The sequence below is a fragment of the Streptopelia decaocto genome (genome assembly GCF_964273445.1).
Source record: "Streptopelia decaocto genome assembly, chromosome: 4".
In the NCBI taxonomy this organism is placed as follows: Eukaryota; Metazoa; Chordata; class Aves; order Columbiformes; family Columbidae; genus Streptopelia; species Streptopelia decaocto.
In genome coordinates, this window is record NC_138658.1 from 4668486 (window position 1) to 4679800 (window position 11315).

An 11315-nucleotide genomic window follows, 5' to 3' on the forward strand; every position below is an offset into this window, starting at 1 on the left:
GGCTAAGTTGTGAATTGTGGAGCTCACAAACCAGAGACTAAGTCGTGCATTAGGGGGCTCACAAACGGAGAGTAAGTCGTGAAGTGGGGGGCTCACAAACAGAGACTAAGTCGGGAATTGAGGGGGCTCACAAACAGACTAGGTCCTAATTTGGGTCACAGAGACTAAGTCATGAATCTGGGGCTCAGAGATTAAGTTGTGGATTGTGAGGCTCACCAAAAAGAGACTAAGTCAGGAACTGGAGAGCTCACAAACAGAGACTAAGTTGTGAAATGGGTTCACAGAGGGTAAGTTGTGAATTGTGGGGCTCACAAACCAGAGACTAAGTCGGGAATTGGGGGGGCTCACAAACAGAGACTAAGTGGTGAATCTGGGTCACAGAGCTGTGTATTGTGGTGTTGATTAAAAAAGAGACTAAGTCATGAATCTGGGCTACAGAGGCTGATTCAGTGTTTGTGACTGACAACCAGGCTCATGTGGCCTGTGCAGGGCTGGACACCAAGTGCTGTGTGTGGAAGGGCTGGAACCCGTGTCACTGGGGCAGTTCTGGGCTGGAGGAGGAGACTCAGTCCCTGTTCCTGTGGTTCCCATGAGGCTCATGTGGCCGCTGATGGGTCAGACACCAAGTCCTGTGTTTCGGGTGCTTGAAACGCGGCTCCTTTGGCCGGTTTTGTTCGGGGCTCAGCCCGGAGCCCCCCGGGTGTGTCCGGGGTGGGCGCAGCCCGCTCGGGGCGGGGCCCGAAGGGCTGTGAGAGCCGAGGCGTCCCTTCACCTCCCTGCCGAGCTGTGCGGCGGGTCCGGGCAGCCGGTGCCGGGGCAGCCCCAGGGCCGCCGGTGGCTCCAGCCTTCCCGGGGTGTCCCCGCCAGCCCGGCCCGGCAGCAGCCGCGGGGGAACGCGGCACTTGAGCTCCGCAGCTCCGGCAGCTCCCGGCTCGGTTCCGGCGCTGCTGCTCCTGCTCCTGCCCGCCGGGCCGGGGCCGGGGAGGCCGGACTCGGGGCTCCGGGAGCTCGGGGGAGCGGAACCCTCCGGCCCCGGCCGCGCGGGGAGCGGCGGACACCAAGTCCCGGGCCGGCAGCAGCCCCTGCAGGGCCGCAGCCCCGGTCCCCGCGAGCCCCGTCCCCGGTTGCAGCCGCAGCCCAAGCTCACCGCCCCCGGGCCGGGGCTGCAGCGCCGCGTCCCGCTCGCTGGTTCCCCCGGAGCGCCCGGTCCGGTACCAGCGTCCGCCTGGAGCGGAGCCGCCGCGCTTCTGCCGGAAGAAGAGGCGGCGCGTGCGCGGGGCGGGCCGGAAATGCAGCGCACCTGGGCGGGGCGGGGCCAGCGCAGGTGCGAGGGGCGGGGCCTCGTGGCGCATGCGCGGGGCGGGGCCAGCACAGGTGTGAGGGGCGGGCGGGGCCCGGGGCGCGTGCGCGGGGCGGGGCCGAGGGTATTTAAGGCGCTTGGTTCCGTCAGTTCCGGTTTCTCGGTGCGTGCGGGGGCGGCAGCGGCCGGTCCGGGCTCTCCCGGCGGGGCCCAGGTGAGGTGCGGGGAGCTCGGCCCGGGCGCGGCCGCGCCGGGGGTCGGGGCTGGGAGCGCGGGGCCGGGCAGCGGGGAAGGGGCCGCGGCCCCGGGGGCTCTCGGGGCGGAGGCGGGTGGGCAAGGGCAGCCGGTGCCCGGGCGGCTCCGCGGAGCAGCAGCCGCAGCCGCGGGGCTCGGGGCGCCGGGGCGGAATAAAGCCCGGAGGGCCGGAGCCCGGCGCCCCCCGTCCCCGCCCGAGCCGCCCGCGGCCACACGGGGCCGGGCCCGCTCCGCGGGTCCCCCCAGCCAGTTCTCAAGCACCGCCCGACACCGCCGGGGCTCCCGACATCACACACGGGGTTGGGTTCGCTGGGGCTGCGGGTCCGTGGGTGCTTGTGCAACTGGAGCCCCGGGCGTTTCCCAGCCCTGAGCACGGAGCCTGAGCTGCGTTCTCGGGGCTGGGAAAGGGGCTCCTGGGGCCCAGGCCTGGGCTTTGGGCTCAGGAACAGAGACCCAGTCGCTGTTCCTGGGCTCAGACCCAGGGGCCGGGTTGGCCCCTTGGGCAGGGCTGGTGGGGCACAGGGGAGGGGGGTGGGCAGCAGTGGGAGGCTGGGGAGGCAGAGGGGGGGCCAGGCAGGGGGACCCCCTCCGGAGGGGGGGGTCCGGACGCCCTGGCCCCCAAACGCTCGGACGCCGGCATGCACCAGGCCGTTTCAGGTGTTCGACTTAGTTTCTGGCGCGAAAAGTGATTTTCCCCCCTTTTTTTATTCAAGGAATGTTCAACCACTGGACTAGTTATTAGATAAGTAGTTCATCTTTATTAATGATTAATTATGACAGGTCATATTCATATGCTCGTGACAGTGATTGATTTATGATCTGGAACAAGGCCAAGCTCATTGGAACAGCACAAGCTGAAATGGGCTGGAAGCAAAACGAGCTGGAGCTGAACTGGAGCTGGAGCTGCACAACAACTGGAACCAGAAGCAGCTGAAGAGGAGCTGGAACCACAAACAAGCTTGAAGCTGCACAGGCTGGAGCTGGAGCTGAAAGAAACCAGAGAGAGAAATTGGAACCAGAACTCAACTGGAGCCACCCACAAGCTTGATGTGATACGTACAAGTCACAAACACAAACTGAATAAACAGGAGTACACACTGAACAAATGAAGGCACAAACACAATAAAAAGTGGTTACTACCAATAAACAGGTGCACACAACAACTAACATGGAGGCACACACCAAAACCCAACAGGTGCAGAAACCAAAAAGCAACAGCTGAAGAAACTCAAACACAACAAGTGCACAAACCCAAAAACCACGGGTGCACAAAACAAAAACCAAGAGGGGCAAAACCCAAAAACCACGGCTGCAAACCCCCCAAAACCACAGACCCCCTAAGAACAAAACGGGTGCAGAACCCCCCAAACGAGGACACAACCCGGCCCCCCAGGCCGAGCTGGAGCAGAAACCCCCGCGGCCAAACCCCCCGGCCCCCCAGCCCAGCGGGGCCAGCGGCTCCGGCCGGACCCCCCAGCGCCCGCTGCCGCCTCCCCGAACACCCCCCGGCCCGGCCCGGCCCCGGCTCAGAACCGCGGGGCCCCCCCTGCACCCCCAGCAGCCTCCAGCCCCGGGGGAGCCCTGCCGGGGGACGGGACCCCCCTCCCCGGCCCGCAGCAGGACGGGGGGCGAAGCCCCGAGCACAGACCCGCTCCCCGAGCCCCCGGGACACTCACCGGGCACGTCCTCGCCGCCTCGGGGCCGTCCGGGCTCCTCGCCCGGCGCCGGGATGAGCCTCTGCTCCCGCCGCAGCGCTGGGGACCGGGACCAAAGGGGCTCCGGCCCGAGCCCGGCTCCGCGCAGGGCCCAGAGCCGCCCCGCGGCCCCGCCGAGTGGGAGGCAGCTCCCCCGGCAGCAGCTGCCCCGGGCCCGGCAGAGCCCCCGCCGGGCAGAGCCCGCACCGGGACCCGCTCCCGCCGGCCCCGCTCCCGCCTCTGCGCGTGCGCCCGCCGGAGCGGCGCCCCCTGCCGGCCCGGGGAGCTTTTGAAGCCTCGGGGGGCCGCCGCGTCACGTGACCGCGGGCTCAGCTGCGCTCGCGGGGCGCGTCCGTGCGCGGCTTGGCCCCGCCCCTCTCGGCACCGCCCCTCTCGGCCCCGCCCCCTCATCCCCGCCCCTCTCTCCCGCACAGTGGCGCCGCCTGGCGGACACAGCGCGGCACTGCAGAGCGCAGTGGGCGGCACAGCAGCCCCCGGTACCGGTGACACCTTCCCGTGTCCCATTCACCTGGCGGGGGGGGCAGAACCCGGGTCCCCGCATCGGGAAGGGGGGGGCAAGGTGTCTGGGAATAGTCGCTGGTGTGGGATGGGCTGGGGGAGCTCAGGGCACGGCTCGGCCTGACCCCCCCGCCCCGGGCTGGTGACAAGAGGGACCCGTAAGGACCAGGCGACATGCGGACACTTTCCACCACCCCCTTATCGAAGCCATTGTAGGTTTTAACCCTTCCCGCCGCTGCCTCTGCCCGGGACCTGCCCGCAGGCACCTGGAGCTCCTGCGGAGAGAGGGGACGAGTTCAGCCTCAGCAGCCGCCCCCCAACCGGGGGTGTCCCCTCCCCCAGGCTCAGCCGGCCCCACGCACCTTCGCGCCCCGTCCGTGTCCAGCACGTCCTCGCTGCGGGCTCGGCTGCGCTGACGTGAAACCAACGAGGCACCAGCACCAACCAGACACACAGGGGAACGCACCGAACAAACGCGGCACCAGCACCGACCCAATGAAAACCGGTCACCGCGTCCCCGCTGCGGGCTCAGCTGCGCTCGGGGCGCGGCCGAGCGGGTTGGCCACGCCCCCTCTGATCTCGGCAACGCCCTCTCTTCTCTTGGTTCCGCCCCCTCTGACTCGGTCCCGCCCCCTCTGACTCGGTCCCGCCCCCCCGCAGCCCGGGATGGCGCCGCCTGGCGGACACCGCGCGGCCCTGCAGAGCGCAGCGCCATCTCGTGTCCGTTCGGCGGCACCGCAGCCGGGGCAGGGACAGCGGGGCCGGGACGGGCACACGGGGGACTCACACGGGAACGACCCCCGGGCAGCCCCGGTTCGTGCTCCCGCTTCACTCTCCCCCTCGTGGGACAACTCCTGTCGCTGCCGCCCCCGCCCCAAAACGAACCTCCCAGCCCCCAGCCCCAGGGCTGCACTTGGCCTTTCTGGACGGTTCTGCCGCATTTTCTGCGGCAAACGCCGCGTCTCGGGTGTTAAACGAGGGTTTCCCGGGGCTGCTGAGAGCTCCCAAAGCCCTGGGGTCGCTGCTGGAGCCGCTCTCCCCTCCCCCAGAGCACAGAAACAACAGCACAACTTTTCTTACCTTTTTATAAAGTCTTTTATTTTTTTCACAATTTATAAAAGGCGTTTCTCACCAACCCACAGCAGGTGCTGCGTTAAACCTCTGTCCCACCGTGCAGATCGTTCTGCGCTTTGACTCCCCCGTTCGGCCGCTGTCCCTTCCCGCCCCTCCCCGCGCAGCCGCCCCCGGGGTCCCCCCGCACGGTCCCGGTCCCGTGTCTCACGGTGCAGAACCGGCCGCCCTCCCGCTCGGGGCTCGGGGGCCGCTGCTCTCGCTTCCTCCGCAGCCCCCGGCGCTTCCCGACCAGCGACGCGCCGGCGGGGGACGCGGAGGCTGCGGCGGCGGCTTCTTCCCTCTGCAGCGTGGGACATAAATGCACTTGAAATTTCTCTTCCTGATTCTAGTCTGTAAATTTCTCGGATGTTGTTATCAAGAATAAAACTAGATTAGGAGAAAAGCCACCAGACAGAGGTGAGAAGATCTAAAAATACAACAAACATGAATTCAAGAAGTGAAAATTAGGAGACAGTAGGGCAAAGTAATTTGATAAGAAAACCTCATGTTTATATGAAAAGGGCTGCAGTGTCAGCTTTTACCTGAGGATAACATCATGCAGCAAATAATACTGTGGACTCGCGAGTGAGGGCAGAGAACAGCAGCAGCTGTCATTTCCCTGCTGTACTATGGTTGAAGTTGCAGCATTCACCCAGCTGAGATGGGGACTGAGACGTGTGGGCAGAAGTGTGTAAGGTGGGTGAAGGTGGGAAGCAGCAGTAGTGGAGGGTGCAAAGGCAGGTGTTCGCTGCTGGGACCAGGGGTGTGATGGAAGGGCCTGTGGTATGAGGAAGAGCTCCTCCTGCCCCGTGGGACTCTGTTGATGGAGTGCACTGCATGGGACAAGTTTGACTGAAGCCCTTTATTGCTAAAAGCATTTTCTCGGGAGAGGCGTCCTCCTGGGTCTTGGCTGGGCACGGGAGAGCTGGCAGTGGCACCGGTGTTGGCCAGTTCTTCGTTTGCATTCACTAAGTGAGGTGCTGGGTGACGAGGGAGGTGGTCTGCTGTGCTGGTCCCTCTGCTCACCTCCCACAGTTGTGTCCTTCAAAAGACCAGGACAGTGCGAATACTGAAAATGGAAAAGAAGCGGGGAGTTACAAGTGCTGTGTCTGGAGTGTTCAGGAGCAGGCAGCGGGCAGGCAGGTGTGCCTGAGGACCGGCTGCGTCTTTCTCATCCAGCGTCGTCCTAACTCTGCTGCATGTGACGTGCAGCAACAGGGCAGCCTTCCAAACCTGCTGAATGGAACCCTCGGGAGCTAAGGCACCTTGTCCCTCCCCAAAGTCTTGTGCTGCCACTGTCAGATACATTCCTCCTTCCTTTGGCTTTGATGCTGTTGTTGCCAAGGATGCCCCTTACTCCTCGTTCTCCTTTGCCTGTCCTGTGCTTACAAACGGTCGGCCCTGTTACTCAAAAGTCTCGGATGCTTTCTGAGAAGGGAGCATTGCGTGCTCTGCCTGCCAGAGGGGTTGGGCAGTTTGGATTTTGGGTGGAGGTGGCGTGTGCTGTACCTCACTTGTGCTGGTCAGGATCTCACCTTTTTCCTGCACGTAACAGCTCAAATCCCTCGTTCACTTTAGCAAATGGCAGCGTGTGCGTGATCAGCAAGTCTGAGTTGAATTTCTTCTCCAGATAGCTGGAAACCAATTTGGGGATAAAATTTCTTGCCTTCAAACCTAGAAACAGGAGAAATCACTCGCTGTGTATCATCAGAGAAATGCTGTTTTGATAATGTAATGTTCGTAGAGTTTTCTGGTGCCAACAGTGTAGCAGCTCTCCTCTGAGCAGAATATTAGAGCTGACCACGAGCTTGTCCCATCTGCCAGGCTGTGCCTACCTGTAAAATATACTTGAGCCTGCGCCCTTGTGATGCATGGTACCTACTTCTTGTAATGCATGAAATTTAAGAGGATGGGGCTAAACTGTGAAAGACTAGATGATACTGGTGGATAAAAGAGTTTTTAATGACAAAGGTGGTGAGACACTGGAGCACGTTGCCCAGAGAAGCTGTGGATGTGCCATCATTGGAAGTGTTCAAGGTCAGGTTGGACAAGGATTTGAGTAACTTGCTCTAGTGAAAGATGTCCCTGTGCACAGCAGAAAGCTTTGACAAGATGACATTCAAAGGTCCCTTCCAAACCAAACCATTCAGTGATACTGTGAATTGGAAATTACCGTGAAGGGAAAAGACTGAAATATCTAAAATGTTGTCTTGAGTTTCCTACCTCCCAACAGAGTCCCCTTCCATGTACGCCCCGTCAGCAGAAGCAGAGGATCAACAGAAATCACTGCATCAGAAGGCGCTACCCCAACCATCACGGAGACACCAGTGTTCATATTGCAGGAGGCCAGGGCAGCAATCTAATGGGACAGGCAAATTAATTAGAGAACGCGCTGATGAGTTTGTCAGAAAAGCGTTCTTTCTGTGCGACTGTCTGCCCCTCCTTGTAATCTGAACACACTGACTCCCTGGCACAGCAGACGTGCTGAGCTCAGTGCCTGTTTTAGGACTCGTACATCATTTTCTCCCAAAGCCCACAGGCGGCCTTTCTGAGCAAAGGGGTGTCCCGTAGTGCAGGCAGCGGGCAGGGAACTGCCTGCAGGGCTGAACTTTGCCCTGGTGGGAGCCCATGAATGACATGGGAGAGAGGAAACGTGCTGAAATGCCACCTACTATGGTATCCACACGCCCAATGACCTCAAAGGAGTAGTCCACGCCGTGGCCGGTCATCTCAGTGACCACCTCCTGGATGGGCTTGTTGAAGTCCTGAGGATTGATGCAGTCGGTGGCTCCCAGCTCCTTGGCCTTGGCAAACTTGTCCTTGTTGATATCAATGGCAATGATGCGGGAAGCTCCAGCCACCTTGCAGCCCATGACAACAGAGAGGCCAACTCCTCCGAGGCCAAAGACGGCGCAGGTGGAGCCTGGTTTTACCTGCACAACAGGGGCCCTGTGAGTCTCCAGCGTGAACAGGAGGTTTCTGTCACACAGGGCTGGGGAGGGTGCGAGGGCAGCCACGGGGCTGATGCTCGACACGCCTGAATACCAACCTTGGCAGTGTTGATGGCAGCCCCGTAGCCGGTGGAAAACCCACAGCCGAGCAAGCAGACCTTGTCCAGGGGTGCAGCAGAATCTATCTTGGCAACGGCGTACTCAGGTGCCACAGTGTATTCTGAAAAGGTGCTGATCCACACGAAGTGGTGGATCTGTTTCCCTTTGCAAGTGAACCGGCTGGTCTTGTCAGGCATCAGGTTCTGTGGTTCTGAGAAGCTGTTGGGAGGCACATGGATTTCACAGCATCAAAGAATGTCAGGGATTGGAAGGGACCTCAAAAGATGATGTAGTTCAATCCCCCTGCTGGAGCCGGAACACCCAGATGAGGTTACACAGGAAGGTGTCCAGGTGAGTTTTGAATATCTCCAGAGAAGAAGACTCCACAACCCCCTGGGCAGCCTGGTTCAGTATTACGTCACCCTCACTGATAAGAAGTTTCTTCTCATATTTAAGTGGAACCTCTTGTGTTCCGCTTTGTATCCATTACCCCTTGTCTTACCATTGGCTGTCACCGAGAAGAGCCTGGCTCCATCCTCCTGACAGTCACACTTCACATATTTATGATGATTAATGAGGTCACCCCTCAGTCTCTTCTTCTCCAAGCTCCAGAGCCCCAGCTCCCTCAGACTTTCCTCACATGAGAGACGCTCCACTCCATTGTCTTTGTTGCTCTTCGCTGGACTCTCTCCAGCAGTTCCCTGTCCTGCTGGAACTGAGGGGCCCAGAACTGGACACAATATTCCAGGTGTGATCTCACCAGGGCAGAGTAGAGGGACAGGAGAACCTCTCTGACCTACTGACCACCCCCCTTCTAATCCACCCCAGGTACCACTGGCCTTCTTGGCCATAAGGGCCCAGCGCTGGCTCATGGTCATCCTCCTGTCCACCAGGACCCCAGATCCCTTTCCCCTGCACTGCTCTCCAACAGGTCATTCCTCAGCTTATACTGGAACCTGGGGTTTTTACTGCCCAGATGCAAGACATGACACTTGCCCTTGTTATATTCCATTAAATCTTTCCCCACCCAAGTCTCCAGGTCTCTCTGGATGGCAGCACAGCCTTCTGGTGTGTCAGCCACTCCTACCGGTTTTGTGTCATTATTTGTTTTCCTCAAGTAAAGCACGCGTGGAGGTGTCAGACTGGTTGAGAGACAGCTGACCCCATTTGAGTAGAGGGGAGGGAGAAGCAGACTCACTGGAACTTCGCGCAGTAGTTGGCTTCGGGGTTCAGGCAGAAGGTGCATTCCCCACAATTAGGAATACAGAGAGGGATGACTTTGTCTCCTGCAACAAAGCAGATCCCTGTTAGGTGCTGCTTGCTCAGCAGGCTCTGGGGTGCTGCCTGTTGGAGCCTCTGTGGAGCTTTCCCATGGCAGCATCCTACCAGGAACCCTCTGCTCCCTCTGTCCTGAGGACACGCTTGTGTGCATGGGGAATAGAGCCGGAATGTGCATGAGACAGCCCAGTGCAACCAGTGTGCACTCAGGTTTTGAGCCACTGATGCAGGAGCAGGGTGGTTGAATGTCTGAACTTGGGGTAACATCATCTGCTTTAAGAGCTGACTCCTGGGGGTGTGTGTGTGTGTTTTACCTGGTTTCACAGAGGTCACTCCTTCTCCAATGCTTTCCACAATCCCAGCTCCTTCGTGGCCTGGGATAACTGGAAATTCCACATTAGCAAGGCAACCTTTGACAACGTGGTCATCTGTGCGACAGATGCCAGTGGCTACAATCTGTTTGGAGAAGAAAGAGCAGTTGAGCTCTAGAAATGCTCCGTCATCTGTTTAACCCAATTTGTGGTAGGATTTTTCACAGTGCTGCTCTGGACTATTATGGCTTACGGGTGGGGACAGATCCCTGACAGGTATAACCCACAAGAAGAGCAATTCTGACAAGACAGAAAAAAAAGAAAAATGGAATGCGTTTTTACCTTGATACGAACTTCACCTGCCTTTGGAGGTGCAACCTCCACCTCCTCAACAGAGAGGGGTTTGCCCGCAGCCCAGGCAACAGCAGCTCTGCATCTGATGACCTGGAAGCAACAGAGAGGGTTATGCTGCTGACTTTGGTAGGTGACATGGAGATTATCCCTGAAGGGAAGAGACTCAAGTATACTTCATAGATTTGACAGCAATGCATGTGCTGCTGCATCTTCCGGCCAGAGGAGCAGCACTTTTAGTACCAGGGAAATGCCTGTTAGGAGCTTTCCTGTTGGTCTGGTAAGAGAGAGGACTGAAGGTCTCTAAGACAGGTTATGGAATGGTCCCTGTCTGGAAGCTGGATGATTCTTTCCCTTGCCAAAGGGGTGATTTGTGTATGGCATGTCCCAAACCCCAGAGCTGGTTCAATAGCAGAAAATTCAGCCCTCAGCTAGAATGTGGTTTTGGCAAGGAAACAGTTGAATGCAGGAGTGGAGTGGCTGCAAGACTGCGCCTCTGAAGAGCTGCGTTTCCCTGCCAGTGCGGGAACACACAGCGGGGCTGAGCAGGAGGGTGTTTTTCAGGACAGAACGATCCAGCGTTTCCACTCCTGAGCTGCTGGGCAGAACGGGAGAGGAAGGCATTGCCTAAGGCAGGTACCGACATGTGCGGTTGTATGAAAGCAGAAGGTGGTGTGACTGGAGGAGTTTGGAGGGGTTAGTGGAGTAATGATAGAGGAAAGAGGGTGTGCAGTAGAGGTGCACAGGCTGAGCCATTTGCAGAGTATTTCCCCAAGAACAGGCCCCCTGAGGAAAGAAGAAGGGAGATGAGTTGTCCTTACTTTTCCCGCAGTGGCCATGAGGTCTCTGTTAGCAGAGCTGTTGCTGTTTGTGCAGCAGGCTGGAGGGAAGCTGCCGTCTGTCTGGCCAAAGCCCCGTGTTGCGAAGTGTCCTGGCTGTGGAACTGGAGCCTTCCTGGGCAGCCGCAGGGAGCGTGGGGAGTCCTGGTGTGGAACGGTCTCCAGAGGGCTGTGGTTAATCCGTGTCTGATGCAGGACGCGAGAAGCGCAGGGAGTGTTGAGCGCAGGAGCTGGTGTCAGCAGGGAGACGGCAATGGGTGGCAGCCGCTCTGCACTGGAGCGGGCAGAATTCCTCCCGGGAGGCTTTTATTGGTGGCTCTGCCCTCCCTGCCTGACAGGCAGCCAAACAGAGCAGAGCAATCTGGCTGAGCGAATGTGGAGGGAGGAGATTCAGGGCACTGCTCGGGTGTCCTTGTCAAGGTTTAGCATTTCACCTGGCAGTGGGTCAACCCAAGTAATTGAGAAAGGAGTGAAAGTCTGAAGACTGTTGTTAAATTCTCCACCCTTCAGATAACAGTGAATGCCTTGGCAAAAAAAATGTATCTGGTATATGAAGGATACTCTACCGCCCTGTACTCCTTTCTGTCTTCAAAAGTGCGTTTTAA

At 59.2% G+C, this 11315-nt stretch overlaps 1 protein-coding gene and 1 long non-coding RNA gene across 2 annotated transcripts; both read right to left on the bottom strand.

The window, feature by feature from the left end:
• Positions 1 to 2273: 2273 nt before the first annotated feature.
• On the bottom strand, positions 2274 to 4329 carry LOC309438636. The gene is made up of 3 exons (XR_014183831.1): positions 4131 to 4329; positions 3232 to 4043; positions 2274 to 2541 (listed from the first exon to the last, which is right to left on the bottom strand). It is a non-coding gene; the product is annotated as an uncharacterized lncRNA (long non-coding RNA).
• A 1004-nt stretch (positions 4330 to 5333) lies between these two features.
• LOC309439347 (alcohol dehydrogenase 1) lies at positions 5334 to 11036 on the bottom strand. Its single transcript, XM_082051816.1, has 9 exons — positions 10693 to 11036; positions 9863 to 9964; positions 9524 to 9665; positions 9130 to 9217; positions 7931 to 8150; positions 7554 to 7814; positions 7105 to 7240; positions 6417 to 6555; positions 5334 to 5950 (listed from the first exon to the last, which is right to left on the bottom strand). The coding sequence occupies exons 1-9, from the start codon at positions 10708 to 10710 to the stop codon at positions 5926 to 5928; spliced, it is 1131 nt and encodes a 376-aa protein (XP_081907942.1). The 5' UTR covers positions 10711 to 11036; the 3' UTR covers positions 5334 to 5925.
• Between the last annotated feature and the right edge of the window lie 279 nt (positions 11037 to 11315).